General features: G+C 41.6%; 1 protein-coding gene across 3 annotated transcripts in view; it reads right to left on the bottom strand.

The window, feature by feature from the left end:
• The window catches only part of FLT3 (fms related receptor tyrosine kinase 3), a 116,776-nt gene extending 92,591 nt beyond the window's left edge, over positions 1–24,185 (bottom strand). For all 3 annotated transcript variants that reach the window (XM_061628502.1, XM_061628503.1, XM_061628504.1), the window contains exons 1-2: positions 24,115–24,185; positions 22,735–22,965 (exon numbers count right to left, since the gene is read on the bottom strand). In XM_061628502.1, the coding sequence (XP_061484486.1) occupies positions 22,735–22,789 (55 nt within the window). In that variant the 5' untranslated portion in view covers positions 22,790–22,965; positions 24,115–24,185. The remainder of the gene's footprint in view (positions 1–22,734; positions 22,966–24,114) is intronic.
• Positions 24,186–26,573: the final 2,388 nt, after the last annotated feature.

Here is a 26,573-nt window from a genome sequence, read left to right as displayed (position 1 = left end):
CTGTGAGGGGAATTGGGGTCTTCTCTCAGCACCCTTAACAAACCATAGTTCCTAGGAGTTTTGGGGGGAAGCCATGACTATTAAAGTGGTATAATAGGGCTCGTCCAAACGACTGTATAATGTGCGACATGATCGCTTTGTGTAGCCATTTATTTTCGGTGGTCCATATGACGCCGTCTGCTTTTGTGCATTTTTGCGCAGTTAAAACTGGATTTGCAGTATCGCAAAAAATGTGATATGCTTTTTTAATTCAGGAATCATCCGCTGAACCTGAAGGGGCTTGGATGCAATACCGCGGACTTTACAGCTGGAGGCATTCCATGGGCGTTTCCCCATACCCCTTTCCTCATTCCCAGCCAATCATGTATTTCCAGTTTTGCGCATGTGTGCAAATGACCGGGGAAAGCCTGGGAAAACGGAACCAATCAGAGCAATGGGGTGGTGTTTCAGGTCCGCCGATACAGAACAACTTGTTCTTTGGAACACGGGAAAACAGAGGCACGTGCACGCTCGCCCGCCAAACACCCTTAAAATAAAGTGGGGGTGGCGATTATGACCACGATGGGAGGGGGTGGCATTCTGGGGTACCCCTCTTTCTCCCTCCTCCGAATGCAATTTTGCAGCTGCACAAAGAGCTGTGTAGTTCTGGGACGAAATGACAGAATGGCTGAAAGGAGCTGCGTCCAAAAAGTGCTGTCAAGGAGGCGGGGAGGGGAACTGACATGTGGTGGAAGACGAGGAGAGCCGCCAAGCGCTGCTGTGCTGGAGCAGAGTCCAACTTGGAGATCTAGAGCAGGCACCAGATCGTGCTTGCTTGCTGCTGCTTCTGCTGTGAAATTGCCCCCAGAAAGTTTAATATGCAAAAAGGCTAAACCACGTACATTTGGTTTAGTGATATATCGCAAATGCAAGCAAACAAGAGGCAGGGGTGTTATGTATAACATTACCTCCTTTGCTGTATATATGTCTCACACACACGCCCGCACACACACCATACATTAAGGTAACTGCAGCGTAATATTCCCCTCTCTCGCTGGTGCTGCTGGTGCTGCTGCTCAAGCGGCTGTGTGCTGAGCTTGCTTGCTGCCGCCGCTGTCAAAACCACCCTCCAGGCACAATTCTCACGCTCTGCGCAGGCACATTCTATCCCTCCTCACCCCTCCCATGCTCAGCAGGCGCAGCATGTTTCAGTAACTGGTGCTGTACAAGAGCCAAAAAAATCAGTGAACTCCATTAATGGAGATCTGTAATCTCCATTACAGATTCGAACTTTCACGCTCCTACATTCCAGCGCATGCGCGTTATTGTACTCCTTTGCGGACCAATTGGGTGATAGGGGGTGGTTTTAGAGGCGGAGCTGGGAAAAAGTGAGAATGTAGGGTCTTCCCGCCGCGTGTGCGGGTGCGAAAGAAGCGTGTTTTTTTACATTAGGAAAGGGCGAACAAACAGGCAAAGTGGGGACTCTCAAATGACAAAGCGAATATGCAAAATGTGGATTATCCAGGTCAGTTTGGACGAGCCCATAGTGTTGTAAATGTAAAGTGCAGATGTGGCCAGAGTCATTGTGGTGTAGTGGTTAGCAGTATCGGAGTAGGACCTGGAAGACCAGGATTCAAATTCACACCCAGTCACAAAGCTCACTAGGTGATCTTGAGCCAGTCACTACCTCTCAGCCTAACCTACCTCACAGGGTTGGTATAAGATATAAGGGGAGGGGAGGATCATGTACACCACCCTGAGCTCCTGGGAGAAATGGTGAAGCATAAATACAATTTTAAAAAATAGTTTAGATTTCCTGAAACATGAAAATAACATCATGCCTACTGTGTACTTGGTTTGAGGGATATTTATTTACCCACATCATTCATGACACATATCTGTGGCTTAAAGCCACATCCAAATCCTTGTTGGAATATGTGGTTCAACTCAAACTGGTGGGTTGGGGCTGTGTGGGGTTAAAAAGGGTAGATAGAGAGGAGACCTCCTGATTGCTAGGCTATACCTATCCTTTGATCTCCTGCCGATCCTTCCTGTTAGACTGATATTCTCAGAATGTTGATCACATCTTCCGGCTTCTTCTTTGTTCTCTTGAGAGGGAGAGCAGACATCTTCGCTTTGTCTCTCTCCTCACAGCATGAGGGCAAACACTAGGTTTAGTGTTTGCGTCTCCAACTTAGCTAGTTAGCTAGATGTAGAATTCTTTCCTATCAAGTATGTACTTCAAGAATAAAGTAGTTATTTCGTATTTTAAAGCTTAAAGTCTCAGTCTGACTAATTCCAGGGAAGGTGTAATCTTTAGCAAAGATTCAAACACACAAAGCTCACTCAGATGCTCAAGTGCCTAATTTTGCTACTCTGCAACAATCCTAAGGGTAAAAATGGGACATAAGGAAGAAGAAAAAGGGAAGTAAAAACAAGGAACTAACCACAGGTAAAATGACCTGCATTTGGTTTTCACATTGTCAAGTCAGATTATAGTTGTTATAACTTTTTGAACCCCAAGTGCTGTATCACTGTTAGTCCTCCGCAGAATAGACCCATTGAACTAACTTAGGACCATTAAGTTAATTATATATATTAATTCCATTATATGTTTCTAATAAAAGCTCATTCAAACAAGCTGTAACTTTTTTAACCCTACATTTTTGTCAAAGCTTCTCAAGATGGTTGGATGAGGCATAAGGACCAAAACAGAAGCAACAAAGAGAGAATAGTAACTAAGTGCCTGAGCAGGTGTCAGCTCAGTTACAGGACCTGCTCTAGCATTAGGCAGAGTAAGTCGTCTGCCTCAAGTGGTGGATGCTGAGGCATCAGAAGCCATATAGCTTGTAGTGCTGGGCTTGGAGGTCTAAGAGGCAAGAGCTTTTACGCTTTCCTGGCTCTTTCTTTCTTATGCACTTTCAAACTCTGCTGCCCCCTACCTCTCAATCTAGGAAGTGTCACCATGGGAGGGTTGCCCACCTTTGCTGTGACCCTCTCAAATATGGGGTGGGTGGGTGGAATCTCATTTTTAAATGAATGCATCCTCAGTACACATCTTGCTAATATCTTCACCCCTTTTGTGTCAGTCACACTTTGGTGTCAAACTCTGCTTCATTATGAACCCCAACTCCTTTTATTCTCATTTATTCATGGTGATTCTCTTTTGCATTTGTTTGGGCTGCTTTCAGCTTGGACTGCTTTCTACACACTGCCTGCTTAACAGCTGCCTATGCCATGTTTTCAGACATCTTCTCCATGCTTTTAGGCTTCTCCTGATTATAGTTGCCTGCACTTCCCTCGATGGCCCACCCACCCTGACACAAACTATTCTGGAAAACACAGTCCCCATTGACCTCATGGTTGGTGTTGCAAATGCCATTTCTCTTTTGCATCTGTGCTACTGGGCAAAGCAGACTCTCTTTGGAAATGCCCCTTAGTTGGCCGAAAGCCAGAATCCATTGAAGATTTGTACATCTGAGGTGTGTGTGTGTGTGAGAGAGAGAGTGAGTGAGAGTAAGTGAGAGAGAGAGAGGGGTTTTTTTTGTGTGTGTGTGGTTGAAGAAGTGCTAGTTCTCCTTAATAGCAGTGTGGGGAAAGTATATTGAAAAGAAGAATTGTTGGGGTTTAGGAATAATACGGCCAGAGAAAAGGTAGGCAATATGAACAAAGAGGGAAAAAGACAGGGCAACAGCTCAGTTTTAGCTGTTTAGCTTTATTTTCCTATCAGTATTTCATAAGTGTTTTTAAAATGAATTATCTATAAAACAGTAACAGGCTGAAAAGTGCAAGAGGGGAGAATATTGTTGAGCTCTGGTCCTGCTTGCGTGGTTCCCATAGGCACCTGGTTGGCCACTGTGAGAACAGAATGTTGGACTAGATGGGCCATTGGCCTGATCCAGCAGGCTCTTCTTCTGTTCTTATGTATTTATGACATAACTGAAATGAAGATAATTATGATGGGGGGGGAAAGTTTTGAAAAAAACTTTTTTTGTCCCTTTGAGGGATACAAACAAAACTATCAGGATAAGAGATACTTAGCTTAAGGCAGGATGGGGACCCTGTAGCTCTCCAGCTGCTGTTGGATTCCAGCTGTTGGATCAGTCACAGCCAGCCTGGCCAATGGTCAGGGACAATGGAAGTTGTAGTCCAGCAATATCTCTGAAGGGCCACCAGTTCCCCACCCCTGGTTTGTTCTAGAATGCTTTTTCAAAAAATGTTTTGTTGATGTGTTTGCTGCCCTGGCCTCCTTCTGGAGGAAGGGTGGGATATAAATTCTACTACTACTAGTAGCAAGATAATCTGGTCAGAATATAACAAAAAGACAATCAGAAATCTTAGGAAGAGGAGATGAAGATGGATCACAAAGAAGACAAGTGGAGTTGCAAATGGATGACTTGGAATGGGTAATGGATGCTCATAAATAAATAAATAATAGGACTAAGAGGAAAATGTAAATGTACTGCCTTCAAGTCAATTCCGACTTATGGCGACCCTATGAATAGGGTTTTCATGAGGCTGAGAGGCAGTGACCGGCCCAAGGTCACCCAGTGAGCTTCATGGCTATGTGGGGATTTGAACCCTGGTCTCCCAGGTCATAGTCCAACACCTTAACAGAGCAGTCAAGAATAGATCCTTGAGGAAATTCAACTGAAAAGCAGGATGAGGGGAGAGAAGAAATAAGGATCACCATAAACAAAGAGAGCAGTCAGAAAGATAAGAAGAAAACTAAGAAAGCACATTATCAGCCGAAACTCAAGAGCAGGATGATCAATGGTGTCGAAAGCTGAAGACAAGTCACATTAAAGGCGAATGGAAAATTGCTCACGTGTTTTACCAGACAAAAAATGTACGAAACTGTGCCACATTCTTGGCACTGAGTCTCTGTTTCCAGCCCACAGGGCTGCAGGTGTGGTACTGTATCATACTGGACAGAAATAAGGGCAGATTTGGGGGGGGGGAACAGGCAACAAGAGTATTTTACTTTCGGATAGAGCATGCAAGGATCTTTCAAAGTGCACATTGGGGGAAGGCTCATGCTTGTGGGCTTCCCATAGGCATCTGTATGGCCACTGAGAGAACAGAATACTGGACTAGATTTGCCTTTGGTCTGATCCAGTACAGTTTCTTATGTTCTTCAATGCATTCAAAATACATTTCACATGATGTCTATAATGAAGCATCCTTCATTGTTATAAAGGGAATAGTAAAGTTACCCAGTGCCTCTTGGTATATTTCCATGGATCAGTTTTAAATGGAAAGAATATTCAGTATTGTGGTACTAACAGAACTAAATTTGGAGAAACAGTTCTCAAGAGCCTTCTCATAATTTGGATTTGCTTGTTGCAATACTTTAAATTATAGTCTTCTCATATGATTATACTGTGAATATTTTCAGTCATGAGCATTGCTAATTTGTACATAAGAAGAGTGATAACAGCATTAAATTTGGCAAATTGACACATTTATTTTATTTATATTCCACCTCTCATCTTCCAAGGAACTCAGGGTGGTATACATGATGTTGCCAACTTTTCTCCCATCCAGGCATTAACCAGATCTGGGCCTGATTAGCTTTAGCAATATTGTTATACTGGCATATTTAAAATATTTATAAACTGCTTTTCAGGTCTAAAAAAGAGAATGCTTTAGTAAGATTAACAAAAACAAACAACAACACGGCGTAAGGTATAGTTTTTCTTCAAGTATTTATTTATTTATTATTTTATTTATATCCCACCCTTCTCCCTAGCAGGAGCCCAGGAGCCCTCAAAGGTTAAGTAAAGCAGGATCTGAAAATATTTAACATTTTTTTAAAAGTTAAACTTCAATTCTTAAATTATGGTTAATATTTAGTGCATGTGTGAAATCTCATCTCTACCTAATTTTAAATCCTCTGGTTTAAAGAATGTGATTTGATCTTAATCACTGACCAGCACCCCGGCTTCGTCACTCCTCCTCCAATACTTCACTGTCAGAGTCAGAAAGAAAAAGAATCTATCTTTACAAAAAGGACCTACATCTTCAGCGTTTATTGCTTGAAAAGAATGCCCTCCTTCTTCTAGGATTCAATACTCCCCAGAGATGTGGGTATATTGCAAATGCCCTCTCATACAGCAGCACTTGATTCCAGCAGTAACTTTGGCAGTAAAGTACTTGACCTCAGTAGGTGCAGATGTATTAAAGCAGAAGAGGTGAACTGAATCCAACCAGTGGCTGAACCCTTATCTCCTCCACCCCCACTGTGGGCCAAGTGTGACAGGTGGGAAGGGTCATACACCAGTCAGTCATCTGACATCACAATGATGTCAGGTGATCCATTTTCCCTTGCCCACGCAGTTTGCAAGTGCCAACAATCAGCTGATTTGTGGTACCTGCAAACGTCCTTTTAGCCCACCTACTTCTTTACCTGTTCTACATATCTATGGCATCAGATATACAGCAGGTGAACATGGCTTGACTGAAATGGCCTCACTGGTCAAATGGGGCCTGGTGTGCCTAATTAAGCCTGAAGGCTGGAGGTTCCTCACTGCTGCACTATAGTGGGAAGGCATAGTTTATTCCCCACTCAGCAGTGTGGACAATACCGAACAACAGTACTTTATTGCTGACGTTATTTATTTGTTGAATTTATATCTTGCCTTTTCCCCTGAAGGAGCCCAGGGCAGCAAACATATCAATAAAACAATTTAACAGCAAAAAGAAAAGCATTCTAAAAACAGTTAAAAGCATTTTAAAATACAATTACACTTAAAAACATTCTTTGATCCAGTGATCTCCAGGTTGCCAGGAACAGTCCCTTCAGCCATCAAATGCCTTGGTAAGCAGGAATGTTTTTAAATTTCTCCTGAAAGTCAACAGTGACAGAGACAGATGCACCTCACTGGGGAGGGCAATACAAAAATGGGGAGCTGCCACTGAAAAGGCCCTGTCATAGGTCAGCACCAACTGGGTAGCCCCCAGCAGTGGCACCACCAACAAAGCCTCATCTCTTGATCGTAGGGTTCAGGATGGTTGACACTGGGGAAAGTATTTTTTTTAGCTACTTGGGTACCAAGCCATTTAAGGCATTATATGCTAGTATTAACACCATGAGTTGGGCCCAGTAGCTCACTGGCAGCCAGTGCAGCACTTTCAGGATGGTGACACATGGTCCCATCAGGCTACTCCACTTACCAGCCTAGCAGCCACATTCTGCACTTGCTGCAGCCTCTGGACTCTCTTGAATGGCAGCCCCACATACAGCCAATTCTAGTAGTCCAGACAGGAAGTTTCCAGAATTTGGACAACTGAGGCCAGGCTATCCCAGTCCAAGAACACCTGTATCTGATAAATCTACCTTATCTGAGCATAAGCACTCCTATCCACAGAAGCCACTTGGGACTCTAGTGACAAGCTGGTATCCAGACTACAAGCCTGCTCCAGGGGAAGCATAACCCATCCCAGAACAGGCCATTTACTTCATTTCCCAGAGACAGGAAGCACCCGCCCACAGCACTTCAGTCTTATCAGGATTCAGCCTCAGTTTATTGGCTGCCATCCAGCCCATCACTGCCTCCAGACACTAGTCCATCACCTTTACAGCCTCTCCTGATTCAGATGGAATGGAGAGATAGAGATTCATGTCATCAGAAAACAAATGATACAGTGCCCCAAATCCTTGGATGGCAACTCCCAATGGTTTGGTTTCATATAGATGTTAAATAGCATAAGAGACAGAATGGAGCTGAGCAACAATATCCTAGTACTCCTGTCTGGTAGTGGCCCTGCAGGTAGGAGCAGAACCTCTGCAATACAGCACCCCCAGCTACTGCTGTTTAAGCAGGTAGATGCAAATGGGTCATAAATAGGGTTGCCAGGTTCAGGGCCTGAGACTGATCCTGTATCTTTAGAAGAAGAGAAAGTCAGCCAAGTGCAGGTGTTCTTGCAACACTGTAATGGGCAAAACCACACAGTGGAATTCTCCCTTCCCCCTGCACACCTTTTAAAGATACAGAAGACCTCTTGGAGGCTGGGCCTGGATACCAAGAGGTCTTCTGTATCTTTAAAAGTTGTTCAGGGAGAATTCCACCGTGTGGTTTTGCCCATTATAGTGTTGTAAGAACACCTGCACTTGGCTGACTTTCTCTTCTCCTAAAGACACAGGATCAGTCTCAGGTCCTGAGCCTGGCAATCCTAGTTCATAAAATATTGAAGGGGTGTTTCACATCTTTTAACCAATGCAGATATAGGGGATGATGTCCTGGTGCTCCTGCACAATGCCTCAAGGATATCAGGCAACTATCCATGTAGCCTAGACGCAGATGTTACTGTATGTCAGGCCACACCGATAATACATTAGCTGCCAAGAGGGGAGAAAAACCCCTCACACAATGGAGAAATAAAAATGCAACTCTAATAAGGTTCTAGCAACAACTGAAGAAACGATTCTGTCATTTTAGTAGCCTACACACTTCCCCTTTGAAATGAAAGAATCATTTCTACCACTGATCTCATGATTTGTCCTTCCAATATGACAACATTCAAGACCATACCGTAAGAGAAGGATGTGGCCTTCTAGCTGTTATTTGACTCCAACTCACATAAGCCCAGCCAGCATGATTAATGGACAGGAATAATGAATGATGTAGTCTAACATCTCCTGGCCACATCCCTGACATAAGACCATAGGAGAGCCATTGTGATTTAGTGGTTAGAGTGTCGGACTGGGACCTGGCAGACCAGGCTTCAAATCTCCACTTGGCCATGAAGTTCACTGGGTGACCTTGAGCTAGTCACTGTCTCTTGGCCTAACCTACCTCACAGAGTTGTTATTTTTTTATCATTAATTTTTATTCAAAGTTTCAAAAAACACAACAAAACAAAAAAAACAAATTAATAACTAATACAATAAAATAAAATGTTGACTTCCGATTTGTCGCATATCAGTTATAGGTCTATAGTATATAACAAACCTGTCTCTTAATATATTACAAAATCACTTTCCTCCAGTAGTTATCTTAGTTAATCATCAAATCTCATTAACATCACTTTATTCTTTCCGCAAAAAGTCAAAGAGAGGTTTTCAGTCCTTGAGAAATATATCCATCGATTTTTCTCCAAATAAACATGTCGATTAATCCATCTCATCAAGTCTGCTAGGTCCAATAGTTTCAATAGCCATTCTTCCATTATCAGTGTTAATTCCATCTTCCATCTTCCATCCTTGCATCCATAATGATCTTGCTGTCATAGTCATAGTCATATAATAAGAGTCTGATGGGAATTTCCTTCCTCACAAATATTTCCTTGCCATCAATTCTGAATGTGTTACTGAAATGTTGTTGTAAAGTCATATCACTGTTCCTCTTTTTTACGAAATGCACTAGCGCATCTCCTGAGAGTTTTTCCATTGTCACATATCTGTAATTAATTCTATAGATTTTCTCTATTTCAAGCTCCATCACATCATTCCAGTCCAGAAATTTTATCGAAACATTGATAGCTTTATCTCTGATATCTTCATCAATTTCTTCAGGGACAACGCTGAATTCCAAACAGTAATCTTTATCTCTCAGGTCCATAAACTCCAAATCTTTTTCCAGTTCCACATTTGATATATCTGTTCCAATCTCCAGGACTTGCATCTTCCCTTTAATTTTTCTTTCTTCTTCTATTGCTTGTCTAGTTATATCTTTGATCTCATCAACCTCCTCTCTCATAAAATCCCCTATTTCTTTCAGCTCCTGCTTCATTTTGCCAAATTCAATTTTCATCTCTTGTTTGCCAAGTCTCAGTTTTTGTTTCGTTATCTCAATCTCATCCATTATTTTCTGAAACATATTTACTTCCAGGGTCTCAGCCACTTTCTTAATTGTCATTTTTAAAACCAAGAAGAAAAAAAACCCTTCAATTTCCAATATAGCACTATCCCAAGCAAAGAGCAATTTATTTCTTTTTCCAGCAACAAACGAGTTAATATTCCAAACCTGATGACATCATAATGTAGACAGCACAAACTGCCTTATCTCTTATGTGTCCAAGAATGCAAAACAAATTTAGTTCACAGCATCCAAATAGTTAGTGGCATAAAGAACAAGCAGATTCGTCAAAATGAAGTAGACCAGAAAAAATAGTCCCAGACATATAATACTCAAAAGTTCATATAAATCAAAAATTTTCTCCTCAGATTAGATATCTCTCATCCGTTTGTATCTTTATAATGCTCAATTCCAGGCCAGCTTTTTGCAATAAAAACAAAGATAAGCTATTTCGATTTCCTTCCGCCTTAATTCCGTGTATAAAAGAGAAAAGTTATAACTCACCCAGGGATCCTTTACTGCTGATTCTTTTAACAAATCTCTTTTACTGCAGCAATTTAAGCCAAATGATAAGGATAGATAGAAGAATGCTTGCCTGTTAGAATCTGTTTTTCTTTGAAGAAAAGAAAAACGTCTCGCTTAATCAGTTTGAGCTTGCTTGAAATTCCCTGGCTCCGTCCGACGTTGCTGGCTGGTCCTTCGTTCATAGGCGATCCTAATGAATTCAAGTCCCCCAACAAACACAACGAAGCTTGTGGATGATCTCTTCATTTCTCCCTTGCCTGGGAGAGTTTTTACCAGTCAAAAAAAACCTTTTGACTGGTTTTAAAACTGAAAAAGCTTCCTCTGAGACGAGAGCTCGTCTCAGAGGCAGGCACAAGCGAACCAATCCTTCCTGGAAGTCTCTCACAGAGTTGTTATGAGGATAAAATCAGGAGGGGGAGAACCACATTTGTATGACACTTTGAGCTACTTGGAGGAAAGGTGGGATATAAATGTAATAATAAAGAAAATAAAATAAGAACTGCTTCGTTGTTGGAACAAGAATCCATATCTTCCAACATTAAATTTCCAGTGGCAGCCAACTTGATTTTCCTGGAAGAACCCAGAAACTGGACATGCCTTTCCCTATTATCTGTCCCCGGTGTCTGGGACTTGAATATGGAATAGTTTCTTCATGGGAGAAACTATGAAAATTAAGGGATTCTAAGTGATAACAATTAAAACCATGTTTAAATGAAGCAGCAGTTAACATTACTGGTTCTGTGATCCAGAGGTCGCAACAAACTTCTATGGCTGGATACAAATGTATTCAGTCCATGAATCCCAACATGTTTTGAAGTCATATTAAGTCCTTACCAATGGACGTTTGCTTTTGTTCTTTAAGAAAGCCTCTACAAATTTAATCAGCCATTCTATATGAAACATGAAAAAGGCTTATACTACATTTGATAGTATCTTTTAGAAGATTCTAGCCTATTATAGTGCATTTGATGATTGGCCTTTTTGCATGCTTTGTACATTGTCACTGGGTTGTATTCGGCTAAGCCATACTCAGAGAAAGGTAGATCTACTGAAATCAATGGATATTACTAACTTAAGTCTGTTGAATTCAATGAATTTACTCTGAGAATGACTTAGCTGGATTCAATACAATTGTATAAAGACCTGAAAATAATTATAAACAAAACATTTACAGAATAGAATCAAAATGGTTCATCTTTTTTTTTTTGCATAAAGCAATTGATTTCTTTTTTTTATTATTTTTTTTATATAATTTTTATTCAAATTTTTCCAAAAACAAACAAAACAAAGTCAAAAAAACATAACAATACAACAACAAAAAATGAAAATAAAATAGTTGACTTCTGATTTGTCACAGATCAGCTATAAGGATATAATATACATCAAACCTGTCCCTTAATATATACATACAGAATCCCTTTTCTCCATAGGCTGTCTTAATTAATCGTCAAATCCCAGTATCATCATTTTATTTTGATCTTTCAACAAAAAGTCCAAGAGAGGCTTCCATTCCTTAAGAAATGTATCCGTCGATTTTTCTCTAAGTAAACATGTCAATTTATCCATTTCTACTAAGTCCATTAATTTCAATAGCCACTCTTCCATTGTTGGTGTTGATTCCATTTTCCACTTTTGTGCATATAATAATCTTGCTGCCGTAATCATATATAATATTATTCTTCCATATTTCTTTTCTATTTGTTTATCCATAAAACCCAATAAAAAAAATTCTGGTTTTGACTGAATATTTATCTTTAGAATTTTTTGCATCTTCCTACCTATCTGTGCCCAAAATGATTTTGCCTTTTTACATAACCACCACATATGATAAAATGATCCTTCTTGTTGTTTACATTTCCAACAAACATTAGAAACATTACTATACATTTTTGACAACTTTTCTGGAGTCATGTACCAATGGTACATCATTTTATAAAAATTTTCTTTAAGATTATAGCATAGTGTAAATTTCAAACCTTTTTTCCACATATTTTCCCATTGATCCATTTGTATGTTATAACCAAAATTTTTTGCCCACTTTACCATACACTCTTTTACTTGTTCTTCCTCCATATCCATTTTCAATAAGAGTTTATACATTTTCGCAATTATATTTTCATCATTTGTACACAGTCCTATTTCAAAATCAGATTTACTTATTTCAAACCCATACATTTTCTTGTCCATTTTATATCTTTCTAACAATTGTAAATAGGCAAACCATTGAAAACTATATCCTTCCTTTGTCAGTTGTTCTCTCTCTTTCATTGTATATTCTCCATGTACATTTTCTAATAGTTCTTGATAAGTTAACCATTTCTCTTTTCCAGCCATTTCTCTTCTATAAAACGCTTCTTGACTTGAGACACATAATGGTATTTTCGAATAAAACCTTGGTTTATATCTATTCCATATTTTCAACAGAGGACGTCTTATAAAATGATTGTTAAAGTCTACATTTACTTTTACTTTGTCATACCATAGATATCCATGCCATCCCCACTTCAAATTATGGCCCTCCAAATCCAATAGTCTTTTATTCCTCAATAAGATCCATTCCTTTATCCAGACTAGACAGCAGGCAGCAAAATAAAGTCTCAGATTTGGTAATCCCAGTCCTCCTCTTTCTTTGGCATCTTGTAGTAATTTAAATTTGACTCTTGGTTTTTTTCCTTGCCATACGAATTTAGAGATATCTTTTTGCCATTGTTTAAAAGGTAAATCAGAGGATATTACAGGTATTGTTTGAAACAAAAACATCGTTCTCGGTAATACATTCATTTTTATCACAGATATTCTACCCATTAATGACAGTTGTAGTTTATCCCATCTTAGCAAGTCTTTCTTTATCTCTGTCCATAATTTTTCATAATTATTATGAAACAACTTTGAATTTTTATTTGTCATAATTCAATTGATTTCTGATCCTTAAAGACTGTCTTAGTAAAAGACAATTTCCAGACTAACAATGTTAGTCTGTTGTAGCAAACAAAAAAGTATTGCAGTACCTCGGAGGCTAACACCTTTTATTACTGCATAAGGCTGCATGAACTGGAGCCCATTTGCATCTGATGACAAGGGCTCTAATGCAGAGTGAATTCCCCCACAAGCGACTTAGACAGGTGGGTGGGCCACTCACCTGTTAATCACCTGATGTCATCATGACTCCAGGTGGTCCATTTTTTCCTTTGCAGGTGCAGATTGGATTCCAACTCAGTGGGGCTTGAAGGCACCAACAATCAGCTGATTTGTGGTGTCTTCAAGCCCTGCTTTCAGCAGTCTAGCCCATGCAAGCTTAATCATGGACAGTATACTTGTAGATTTATGTATTTGTTCCTTGCTGCCACTCCTCTCATGGATGGGTTCCTCGTTGCTCATCTGCTGTGCCCACTGGCCTGTGTGTGGTGTTGTTTAACGCCAGATCGGTACACAATAAGACCACTCTCATCCATGATTTGATTGTGGATGAAGGTGCCGATTTAGTGTGCATTACTGAGACCTGGGTGGGAGTTGATCTGACCCAGGTTTGCCCACCTGGATACTCGATGCAACACCAGCACAGGCTGCAGAGACAGGGAGGAGGAGTTGCTGTGGTCTACAGAACTTCCATCTCTGTCACCAGGTAACCACTCTGTCTTGGAGCTGGCTGTGAGGGCCTGCATCTGGTGTCGGGCTGAGGAGACCGTAAACTAGGGTTGCTGCTGGTGCACCATCCACCCTGCTGCCCAGCAGCTTCTCTGACCAAGCTGGAGGAGGCCATCTCGGCTGTGGTGTTGGAGGAGCCCAGAACGATAGTGCTGGGTGATTTCAATGTCCAGTGGAGCTTTTCCATATTGTCAGGAGTCTGTTGACATCAACTCCAGGAAATGGAGTTTTAGACCCTTTGGAGGCCCACTGTGAATTGTTTGCAAGGCACTTTGAGGATAAAGTTGCGTGCCTCCGTAGCAGTCTTGATGCTCCCTCCACATCTACTTAGTCTCCAATGAGGTGTCCAGTGCAACATCTGCTGCAACTTCTTGGGAATGGTTTCAGTTGATGCAGCCTGATGACATAGACAAGGTGCTTGTGATGATGTGGCCAGCAATGTGTCCTCTCGACCCTTGCCAATCTTGGCTTATTAAAGCTTGCTGAGAGGGTTTGACCGGGTGGATCCAGAGTGTGGTCAATGCATCATTGCGGGAGGGAGTGGTTCCAGCCACCTTGAAAGAGACGGTGATCCGACCACTCCTGAAAAAGCCCACCCTGGACCCACTGGTTTGTGACAACTACAGACCGGTTGCAAATACCCCCTTTTTAGCGAAGGTGATTGAGAGGGTTGTGGCGCAGTGGATGAAACAGATCATCTTGACCCATCCCAGTCTGGGTTCAGGCCAGGTTATGGGACTGAATCGGCCTTGGTTGCCCTAATGGATGACCTTTATCAGGAGAAGGACAGGGGGAGTGCGACCCTGTTATTCTTACTTGATCTCTCAGTGGCTTTTGATACCATTGACCATGGTATCCTTCTGGGCCGACTTGGTGAGATGAGTATTGGAGGCACTGTTTTATATTTATTTTATTTATTATTTCAATTTATATACCGCCCTTAGCAGAATAGCTCTCAGGGCGGTGAACAAACAAGATAAAATACAATATATCATAGTAAAAAATCACAAAAACATGTACAAACAAACAACAGAAAGCACAACGAAAACGAAATACAACACAAATTAAGAAGGATACATATTAAAAGTAGAAAGATTAAGAAAATTAAAAGATTAAAATGCCTGGGAGCATAAAAAGGTCTTTACCTGGCGCCGGAAAGATAGAAGTGTAGGCACCAGGCATACCTCTTCGGGGAGGCTGTTCCACAACTCAGGGGCTACCACAGAAAAGGCCCTAGATCTAGTAACCACCCTCCGGGCTTCCCGATGAGCTGGTACCCGGAGGAGGGCCTTAGATTCTGAACGAAGTGAACAGGTAGGTTCATAGCGAGAGAGGCGTGGTTTACAGTGGTTCTGATCCTATCTCCAAGGTTGCTCTCAGAGAATAGCATTGGGTGACTGTCTTTCAGCCCCCTGGCAGTTGTGCTGCAGGGTGCCGCAGGGTACCATCTTGTCCCCCATGCTGTTTAACATCTATATGAAGCCCTTGGGAGTGGTGATCAGGAGATTTGAGGCGAGGTGTCAGCAGTATGCTGATGATACCCAGCTCTATTTCTCTGTAACATCTGAATCGGGAGAGGCCGTGCAAGCCCTGGACCGCTGCCTGGACTCAGTGGTGGGCTGGATGAGGGTCAATAAAATGACTCTGAATCCTAGCAAGATGGAGGCACTGTGGGTTGGTGGTTCCCAAGTTTGGATGATTGGTCAGTTGCCTGCTTTGGATGGGGTCGTACTCCCTCTGAAAGAGCAGGTTTGGAGGTGCTCCTGGATCCATCTTTGTCACTAGAGGCCCAGGTGACCTCCGTAGCTAGGAGTGCCTTTTACCAGCTTTGGCTGATAAGACAGCTGTGGCCGTTTCTGGACCAGGATAACGTGAGCACTGTTGTCCATGCACTGGTAACCTCCAGGCTGGATTACTGTAATGCGCTCTATGTGGGGCTGCCCTTGAGGTTGGTCCAGAAGTTGCAGCTGGTTCAAAATGCAGTGATGAGACTGCTCACTGGGGCAGGGTATCGCCAACATGTCACCCCACTGCTGAAAGAATTGCACTGGCTGCCCATTTGCTACTGGGCAAAGTTCAAGGTTCTAGTTCTGGTGTACAAAGCCCTATACAGCTTGGGACCAGGATACCTGAAAGATCGTCTTACTCTGTATATACCCAGTCGATCACTGCGCTCTGCAGGTGAGGGCCTCCTGCAGATACCATTTTATCAGGAGGCCCGTTCTGCACAATATAGGAAATGGACCTTTAGACTGGTTGCATCTACCCTGTGGAATTCCGTCCCTTTAAATATTAGGTAGATGCCATCTCTGTTATCTTTTCGGCGCCTATTGAAGACTTTCCTCTTTCAACAAGACTTTTAAGTTGAGACCTATCCCAGTCTGCATCTGTGTTGGAACTGCTTTTTAATATGTTTTTTTAAAACCTTTCCCCCCCTAAACAATATGTTTTTAAACCCTTTTTATTTAAGATGTTTTTAAAGCTTTTTTAAAGAATTTTTAAAAAGTTGTTAGGTTTTAATGTATTTTAAGGTCTGTTTTTATGATGTTTTATTTAGTGCTTTTGTTTGCTGCCCTGGGCTTTTGCTGGGAGGAAAAATGGAAATGGACTGCCTTCAAGTTGATCCCAACTTATGGCGACCCTATGAATAGGGTTTTCATGGTAAGCGGTATTCAGAGGGGGTTTACCATTGCCTCCTCTAAGGCTGAGAGGCAGTGACTGGCCCAAGGTCACCTAGTGAGCTTCATGGTTGTGTGGGGATTTGAATCCTGGTCTCCCAGGTCCAGCACCTTAATCACTACACCACACTGGCTCTCGCTGGGAGGAAAGGCAGGATATAAATCAAATAGTAAATAAATAAATAGTAAATGCTACTCCTATTCAGAGTAGACCCACTGAAGTTAAAAGACATGACTAACTTAGGTTCATTAATTTCAATTGGTTTACTCTGAGTAGGACTTAGTGGAATATAACTCACAGTATTGTTTTGTAGGACCCACTTTTTTGTTGAATCTATACTGTTCTGGTATGCTTATTATAACAGTTTATGTTTCATTTATTTGTATTGCTGTATACTATATTGTTGCAACCCACCCTGGGATCTTATGGAAGTGGGTAAGAAAGCTTACCTGAACTTACAAGATCTGAACAGGGTGGTTCATGACAGATGCTATTGGAGATCACTGATTCATAGGGTCGCCATAAGTCATAATCGACTTGAAGGCACATAACAACAAGAAGAAAGCTTATAAATAAACAAATGAAACAAACTATATGCCATATTCATTGCCAGCTTCTAAGTATTGATAATGAAATTCTGAACCTGACCAGGTATTAGAATAAGCAAGGTCAAAAAAAGAAAAATAATAATTAAAATGCCCCCCATCCATTGTAGCTCCAAAAGATCTATCACCGTGCACAAGACTATTTGATTTCTCTCCATCTAAATCACTAGTTGCATACTTTATTACCCATATTAACATCCAACAGAGACTGACATATTAATTCTATCTTCCTAAACAGATATTACAAATTATTTATATTTGCATAAACATTTACCACACAATTAGAATAATATGAATCCTACTTCCTATATATAAATATTATAAACTGATAATATGCCACACATATGGTGGGTGTGCATTTATCAATGGCTTCAAGTCATCTTTCTTTTGGAACTAAAATTCTTGCACTGTACCGGGTAATCTCAGCAAGAATTAACTTCATACAACTACGTTGTTTGTTTTGCAAAAGTGAGTGTTTGTGTGTTGGGAGGGTGATAGTCAGGATCAAACTTTTCTCTGCCTCTGGATGTTTTCTAATTTAGCATTTCTGGCAGCTATTCAATGCCTCAACATGCTCTGGTATGCTTTTAAGAAGGTAATCATTCTGCTGAATTGGGACAGACAAATTCATAAAGCAAGATATTTTGTTAAAAGGAAAATAATTATCATCTCAGTCTCAGACTTTTCAGGTATTTCAGTGACATTAATGAGGTATACCTTAAATTCATCTTGCCTTGTTTACCACATGAGTGGGCTTCCATTTTCCTTGGTCCATCCCACAGGATGACACCAGTTACCTCTGCACATCTCTTGTTAGGGAAATATCTCCCTATGCCAGCCAAGTGTGTATGCATCCACATTATTATTGATTAAGTGTATATCCCACCCCTTCTTCCAAAAGAGACTGAGGTCAGGGGGAACATGTCAATACTAAAAACTATAGTTTAAACTTTGAAAAACAGCCTTCTAAAAGCAATTAAAAACAACCTTCTAAAAACAGTTACAAACTCCTAAAAGCAATCACTTACTCTTAAACTCGTAGCTTGGGAGTTCTTTTCGATCCTTCCCTGTCTCTTGAGGCCCAGGTGGCCTCGGTGGCACGGAATGCTTTTTACCATCTTTGATTGGTAGCCCAGCTACGTCCCTATCTGGACAGTGACGACCTCGCTTCAGTTGTTCATGCTCTGGTAACTTCTAGATTGGGCTACTGCAACGCGCTCTACGTGGGGCTGCCCTTGAAGACTGTTCGGAAACTACAGCTAGTCCAGAATGCAGCGGCCAGATTGTTGACGCGGACCAGAAGGTCCGCTCATATAACACCTGTTCTGGCCCGTCTGCACTGGCTTCCTATTTGTTTCCGGGATAGATTCAAAGTGCTGGTTTTGACCTATAAAGCCCTACACAGCATGGGACTGCAATACCTGGTGGAACGCCTCTCCCAATATGAACCTACCCATACACTACGCTCAACATCTAAGGCCCTCCTCCGAGTACCATCCCATTGAGAGGCTCGGAGGGTGATGACTAGAACCAGGGCCTTTTCAGTAGTGGCCCCCGAACTGTGGAACAGTCTCCCTGATGAGGTGCGCCTGGCGCCGACGCTACTATCTTTTCGGCGCCAGGTGAAAACCTTTTTATACTCCCAGGCATTTTAAAGTGTATTTTAAACAGCATTTCCATATTTTGGATGTTGTTTGGTTCGTTATTGTTTGTTTGTTTTTTATTTATTATTTATTGTATTTATATATTGTGCTTGTTTTTATCTTTTTGTACACCGCCCAGAGAGCCTTCGGGCTTAGGGCGGTATATAAATTAAACTAACTAACTAAATAAATAAATAAAACTAATAATTTCAGGGTTGCCAGGGACAAGTCTTTCAGTCATCAAATACCTGGGTAAACAGGAATGTTTGAAAATTTCTCCTAAAAGTGAATAGTGAGGGAGACATTCACAACACACACACAAATGCACATGTGGCAGTACAATGCAACAGTAATCATTGCTTTCATGTGATACTTGGAGCACAAGTACACACACAACAGCTCATTATACTGCGAAAACAGCTTGGCTTAATAGTTTTCTAGCTTTGTAACCTCCAAGTCTGGCAAAAAGCGTAGAAAGTGATGTTTTTGTGAGGACTTTAAAATTCTGGCTGAATGCTAAACCTAATAGCTGCTGATCCTGCTCTCACAACTTCTGCTACGGTTTAGCATCGATACTGCACTAGCACCCGTGTAATTGGTGATATCCAGCAAGGGTGAGCAGAAGGAAGATCAGGAGCTACTGGTAGATCTCCGAGTGATTTGCAGAAGATCGACAAATGTTTTCGATTCTGACACCCAAATGTTTAACCATTGCAACCACTAAAAAGTTTTTCCCTTTCATAAATTAAGTTGCTAAAAAGAATGCTTTGGAGCGAGTGGGGGGATAGGGCCAGAAATTTATTTTTGTGTGAAAGGACTTTTATTTTATTTTGTTTGTTTGTTTGTTATTAGATTTATATCCCGCCCTTCCTCCCAGTAGGAGCCCAGGACGACTTTTGTGTGAGCTTGGTTCTGGTACTGATCCTAAATATGCTCAGAGGTACCCTCTTCCTTAACTCTTATGTCCAGACGTTGGAGCCACTATTTTGCACCTGGCGCCAGTTGGTGGATCTCAAATTTCTAGCAAAGCAAACAAACAAAGTAGGTACTGCAAGAACGTAAGAAGAGCCTGCTGGATCTAGCCAGTGGCCCTTCTGTTCCAACATCCTGTTCTCACAGTGACTAGCCAGATGCTTATGGGAAGGCCGCAGGCAGGACTTGAGTGCAACAGTACTGTCCCCTCCTGCCGTTTCCAGCAACTGGTATTCAACAGCTAATAATAACCAGCAAGAATTCAACAGGTTAAGCCAGCTCTCGCTAGCTTGGAGACCTCCAGATGTTCTAGACTACAATTCCCATCAGCCCCAGCCAGCACAGTAGGGGCTGATGGGAGTTGTAGTCCAGAACATCTGGAGGTGCCAGGTTGGTGAAGCTTGGGTTTTATCTTTCCCACCAATGGATCTCCATGATAACAAAATGTCATGCAGGTGTAAATAAGGCATAAGAGCCCACCAGAGCCCCCTAAAAAGCTGGCACCTTGAAAAGAAGCAGGTTTTATTCCCTCAGTTAAATAATTCAGAAATAGAGGCATGTACTCCTTTTCAAGGGGAAGTGTGAATTCTTGTTTCTTTCTCACATTAATTTATACTCCAAACCTGAACAAATGTAAGCCCTATAGCCTCCATTCAATGTGCATTTCTCTCATCAGAGAATAATCACTTCCCATTCTTATACATTTATTTTATTAATTACAGTTGTATCCCACCCTTCCTCCAAGGAACTTTTGGCGGAATATATAGCTCTCTCCCCTACTGTATCCTCACAAAAACTCTGCGAAGTAGATTAAGCTGAAAAAGAATGACTGGCCCAAGATGTGCTTTGTAGTTGAACAGGGATTTGAACCCAGGCCTCCTAGTCTGATACCTTAACCACTGCACCATGTTGGCTCTGAGAGTCAAACTCCAGGTCAAATCGTGCAGGAGGAGAACTCAAAAGTCAAGTGTTCAGATCTAGATATATAGAAACAAACATAATTACTCTCTGAACCACACAGTCCTATTCTTATTAATATTTATTTATTAATGTGTGTCCTGTCTTTAAAACGCAATTTTACAGGGTAGCTCAGTCAGAAATTGAGTTTACATAGGTTGTCTCCTGTGGAGAACCTAAGTAACAAGACCATTGCTAGGTCTTCAGCATGGCAGATGGCCTTGCTGGGAAGGGTGGCTTAGCATAAAAACAAGTGGCAAACTTACATGGAGATTAATCAGAATTGCATTTTGATTCATACTATACTGTATATGGAGGAAAAACCTCAGTGAAATGATATTCTTGTTGCAGTTTGCCCCAGTATGATTTTGCTTGGCTCTCTTCATTTTAAATAGAGAGAAATAATATATACAAATTCAGTCTAGATAAGATTTGGTTCATACTACACACACAGAAAAAGAGACATGAATTGCAGTTCTAAGCATACTTACATAGGAATATGTTCTGCTGAACTCCATAGAACCTTCTTCTGAGCAAACATGCTTTGGACTATGTTATGCAAGGAAGCATAATTCAAGCCTTAACACTTTTACCGGAGCTCAACACATGGGATCTTGCACAAATGTCATTAACGAGCCAAGCAAACTGAGAGTCCAAGCCCAGTCCACTCCTAAGACAGGCTAAAGTGGATCAGCAGCAGATAAGAGCATAACAGAGGATGTTCCAATTGCTAAGCTATAAGAAATCATGCCGAGATGCTGGCATTGCAGGGATATTATGCCACCCTACAGGCAATGCATTGGCACAAACATTGGAGAGCATGAGGTCAGTCACATAGCAGCCAAATGCCTTTCCTATTAGCAAGGTTAAGACAAAAAAGCTAAGAAACTAAGTGAACAGATGGGAAATTATCCGCCTTCTCCCTTGTAAATTTAACTCTGCACTAGAGTTCTGCCCAAGTTCACTGCAATTTCCCATTGGAAACTGGTTTCCCCCCAAATGGTAATAAGGTCAATGTTAAGACACAATGGGTCTAAAACCACCTCTCAACAGTTACAGAGGTATTTTTTAAAAGGAAAAACACACATTAAAAATGTCACAATCTTATGAAGATGATGTAAGTCTGTAGTACCTTACCCACTTACCTAGGAGTAAGTCCCATTGGACTCTGGATTAAGCCATAACCATTTAACATATTCAATCAGCCAAGAGCCAAAACAGCATTATTTGTCAAACAAAGCAATTCACTACAAATATCCCACAGATGCAATATATCATTCTTATGAGTTCTGATAATGATCTAAGGCTGGGGTGGGGAACCTGTATCCCTCTGGATGTTGCTGGACTACATCTCCCATCATCTGTGACTATTGGCCATGCTGGCTAAGGCTCATGGGAGTTGGAGTCCCCCAACATCCGGAGGGCCGCAGGTTCCTCATCCCTGATCTAAGGTTTGCTGTTTCATCAACATGCACTGTTTGCATCACGAGCCAACACAATCCAAATCTAACCTGAGGATGAATCTCCATTTCCATTCTGCCTGATGAAAATATCAGTCCCTTTGCCATTGGGCAGTTTCCATCACTCCTGGCCAAATGACGGTGATCTAATGAAAGCCATTGCCTTACCTCTTTTGCATCCTATTGATAGTCTTTAAGCATTTGTTATGCTGGCAAAACTTCTAAATCCTTTCCTCTCCATAGAAGGCAAATAGAGATAAATGCATAGGTGAAACAATGTGAATGGAAGGGTAAAAGGAATATAATAATTGAAGGAGAAAAGAGTTGGAGGAGGGAACGAAAGCAGAAAAAGTAGAAAGTAGGGGGAAAAGGAGAGAGAAGATATGGATGAGCAAGGAAAGGAGAAAAGAGCATGATTCCAACTAGAATCCAAAGAGAGCAGGAGACTAAAGTCAGTGGTTATGCTTACCAAGCAACTGTAGTCTGCTTCTGCTGGCCCAGGTGCTTGGCTGATGCACACTCATAGCTGTCAAGGCTGTAAGACCTCCCTGTCTGTGCGGAGCCTTCTGTTTCCAGAGCTCAGGGTGTGAAACTGCAGGTGGCTTCTCAGGGGATCCGCGCAGCTTGTGTACCGTAAAACCACTTCTTCAAATATGTACAAACCTGAAGGAAATAGCTGTGAGGGGAGGCCTCTTTCTTCCTGAAAAAAAAAAGCTACAATAACTAGATATCCATAGCTGTTAGCCTACAACTGCACATTAACGCTAGCAGTAAAGCCCTGCACTTCCATATAGCTTCATGCTGCCACTTCTGCAGGAATGGGAAGCTACTAAAGATCCATCTCTTGGATCTTTTTTAAAAAGCTCTTAAAACTTCCCCCCCTCACGTTAGCCTTTAATTGAGGGTTATGGAGAGAGTTATGGAGGTGGAAGGTTCCGTTGACTGGTTATAGGTTTTTTATACTGGGTTGTCTGTAAAGTGTATTGTATTTCCTATTTTCTGATTCGTTGGTTGGGATTAATTTTACTGAAAACCAGAAGCTGCTTTTTGGGGTATGAATTTGGGGACTATTCCCTATCTCTCAAAAGGAAGTTCTACCTTTTCTCTCTCCCCAGTAGAACCAAAGTATTTCTTACTCTGGAACTATCTATCAACACAGAAAAGGTCCAGAAAGGGGTGAGGTTGTCTCTACTAATTAGAACCATCATGTTTGTTGGGCTTGCATTTGGAGACACACCAGGAGCCAATGAGATTTCTTGTTGCTTATGATACTTCTTGAGGTCAGGGACAAGACCACATATCACATCTACACCATACACTGAAAGCACATGGCTTGCCCCAAAGAAACTGGGAGCTGTAGCTTACCCCTCACACAGCTACAATTACCAGCACCTTTAACAATCAACAGTGATTGCCTATGGGCAGTGCTTGTCCAAGAAATATTGCTGCATGAAACTAAGCACCAAATGACCCCTCCCTCCAAGCTAGGGCCATTTGAAAAAGCTTCACTCAGTCATTCGGCTATCAAGTCCTGCCTTCATCAGTCCCCCAGAATTCTGCCACTTGAAGCAGTCTGTTTGACCTTGCTATATGCCCAACTCTCTGCAAAAGGTTTATCTTCAGCTAGCACTGTATATCAACCATACACTTTCCCCTGCTTTTTCTCTTGGGACTCTTCACTTCAAACTATTTAACACCATAAGCAAGGACAAACCCACAATGAGTGTGGCAGTGAAACCGGTGGTAAACTGCTGGTGGAAATGCATCTAAGGTATATCTACATAATCCTGAAATATTACTAAATATCATATATAGTCTATATAAAGATGCTTGAGATAGTCTCACTCACAGAACTTCAAAGCTGAGAGGCTCCATCCCCACAAGCTGGAAACCTTTAACTCCTGGAAGCGTAGTCCACAGCATTCTGAGTACAAGACAGGTAATCTGAAAACAGATAATTTTTGCTTCTAACAATCAAAGTATGAGTCATTAATTTTACATCATAGTAGCGCACACACCATGCAGAGCCACATGAGCCCAGTGTTGGGCTGTAGGAGTTTCATTGCTTCTTTAAGCACTTGAATCTATCAGCAGTGAGGAATATGTATGTATGAATCCAAAATATGCAAGTTGTACACCTTTTTTTAAAATGTCTTACATTTATTCTCATCTTCCTTCCATCATGGAACCCAAGGTGGCATACATATGGTTGCCAGCAGGTCTTACATCTAGGCACTGATCAGACCTAGACCTGCTTTACCTTCAGCAAAGTAGTGGCCTCATGGCCCTTCAGACCACATCCTGGCATATATTATTATTTATTTGTTACTTTCTTTTCATGATAGAAACCCAAGCAGAGCTTGGAAAAGTTACTTTTTTAAACGACAACTCCCATCAGCCCCAGCCAGCCATGCTGGCTGGGGCTGATGGGAGTTGTCGTTCAAAAAAGTAACTTTTCCAAGCTCTGAACCCAAGGCAGCTTACATATGGTTCCCAGGCAGTCTCCCATCCAGGCACTGACGAGACCCCACCCTGCTTAACTTCAGCAGGGTGCTGGCCTCATATGCCTTCAGACCATAGCCTGGGACCAACATATATCAGTATAAAGATTTTCAGGGGATACTCTGCTCTGTGTCCCACCACTGTTTGAGGTGCTATTGCTAAGTACATAGAGAACAGAGGAAGCTGTTCTACAGCAAGTCTGACCATTGGTCCATATAGCTCAATATTGTCTACCCTAGGACTGGGCAACCTGTAGCTCTCCAGATGTTGCTGGACTCCAGCTTCCATCACCTCTGACCATTGGACATGCTAGATGAAGGTGATGGGAATTGACCTCTAATGTTATCTGGAAGGCCACAGGTTCCCCACCCCTGGTCTACACTAACTGGCAGCAGCTTCTAGAGTTTCAGGCGGGAGATTTCCCCAGTCCTGCCTGGACTTTCTGGAGAATGAACCTAGAACCTTTTACATGAAAAACTTGTGCTGTTTTGCTGGATGACAGTCTAAGTACATGGAACAGGGCATAGTGGAACATAGGAAGCTTACTTTTATCATATCTAACCCATAAATAAACAATTGCTTTTTTCCTACTCTTCAAATTATGATGGTCCAATAATGTTCTGATATCTGAGCTTCTAAATGCAATTGACACGTCATTGCATTATAAGGATTAGAAAAACTTTGAAAAGAAATGTGGGATTATAGCTGGGTCATGATAACATTAGTGTTTATAACAATCCCCATATATAGGATTCTGTCTCCAGATAAATTTGAGCTCAAGTCACAAACCCAGTTAGTCAGGGCCCTTGATCTGAACCTTACTTTCTCTCATTGACTTCAGCAGGCCCAAGCACATTTAAATTAAGATAAGCCTAGTTTAATTGGACGGCGGACCAGGATGTTAGGCAGGGTACATGGGCTCTCCAGATATTGCTGGGGGATAACATCCATCAACTCTGACCATTTACCATGTTGATTGAGGCTGATAGAGGCCAACAACATATGAAGGGTCACAGACACACACCGCTCCTGCAGTAAGACTTCAGTGATCAGTTGCGTAGGATGGATTTATTCTACACAACCAAAATCTGTAGTTTTTGCTATCTCACTACACCTCCAGGTCTGTTATACAGGAACATGCCTACAGACACATATATATGAGGGAGGTCCTTTCCAGCTGCTTTTCATTGATGTGGGGATGTCTGTATGTGTTTCTAGAAATTGCTCACTGGCACATGTGCTTGTATGAATGACTGGAGATAACTTACAAAGGAAATGACAGATTCTGATGAGGGAAATGAATGCATGAATCCATCTGAACCCTCATTAATTTCTACACCCCTATTCTGGAAGGGAAATGATTTGATGACCACAACCTTTGATTGCGCTTATCCACTGAGCAGAGGTTGATAGTGGAAACAAAAATCAAACCAAAGTAGGTTTTTGACACATACAGTATTTCTAACAAATGTGAAGCTTGAGTGGAAGTAGCACGCCACACTGTGGTATGTGCAGATATATATATGCAAAGCTGTTTGGTTTCCAGAAATATTGCTTTAATGAGAACAGTAGCTATTTATTTATTTCATTTATATCCCACCTTTCCCCCAAAGAGCTCAAGGTGGTGTACATGGTTCTCCCTCCCCCCCATTTTATCCTCACAACAACCCTTAGAGGCAGGTTAGGCTGAGAGCCTGTCGCTGGCCCAAGGTCACCCAGTGAGCTTCATAGCCGAGTGAGGATGTGAACCCTGGTCTCCCAGATCCTAGTCTGACACTCTAACCACTGCCATGAACATTTATAGCC

Source organism: Rhineura floridana, chromosome 5 (assembly GCF_030035675.1).
Source record: "Rhineura floridana isolate rRhiFlo1 chromosome 5, rRhiFlo1.hap2, whole genome shotgun sequence".
In the NCBI taxonomy this organism is placed as follows: domain Eukaryota; kingdom Metazoa; phylum Chordata; class Lepidosauria; order Squamata; family Rhineuridae; genus Rhineura; species Rhineura floridana.
Note: the sequence above shows the minus strand (reverse complement) of the source record. Positions and strands in the feature narration are given on the sequence as shown.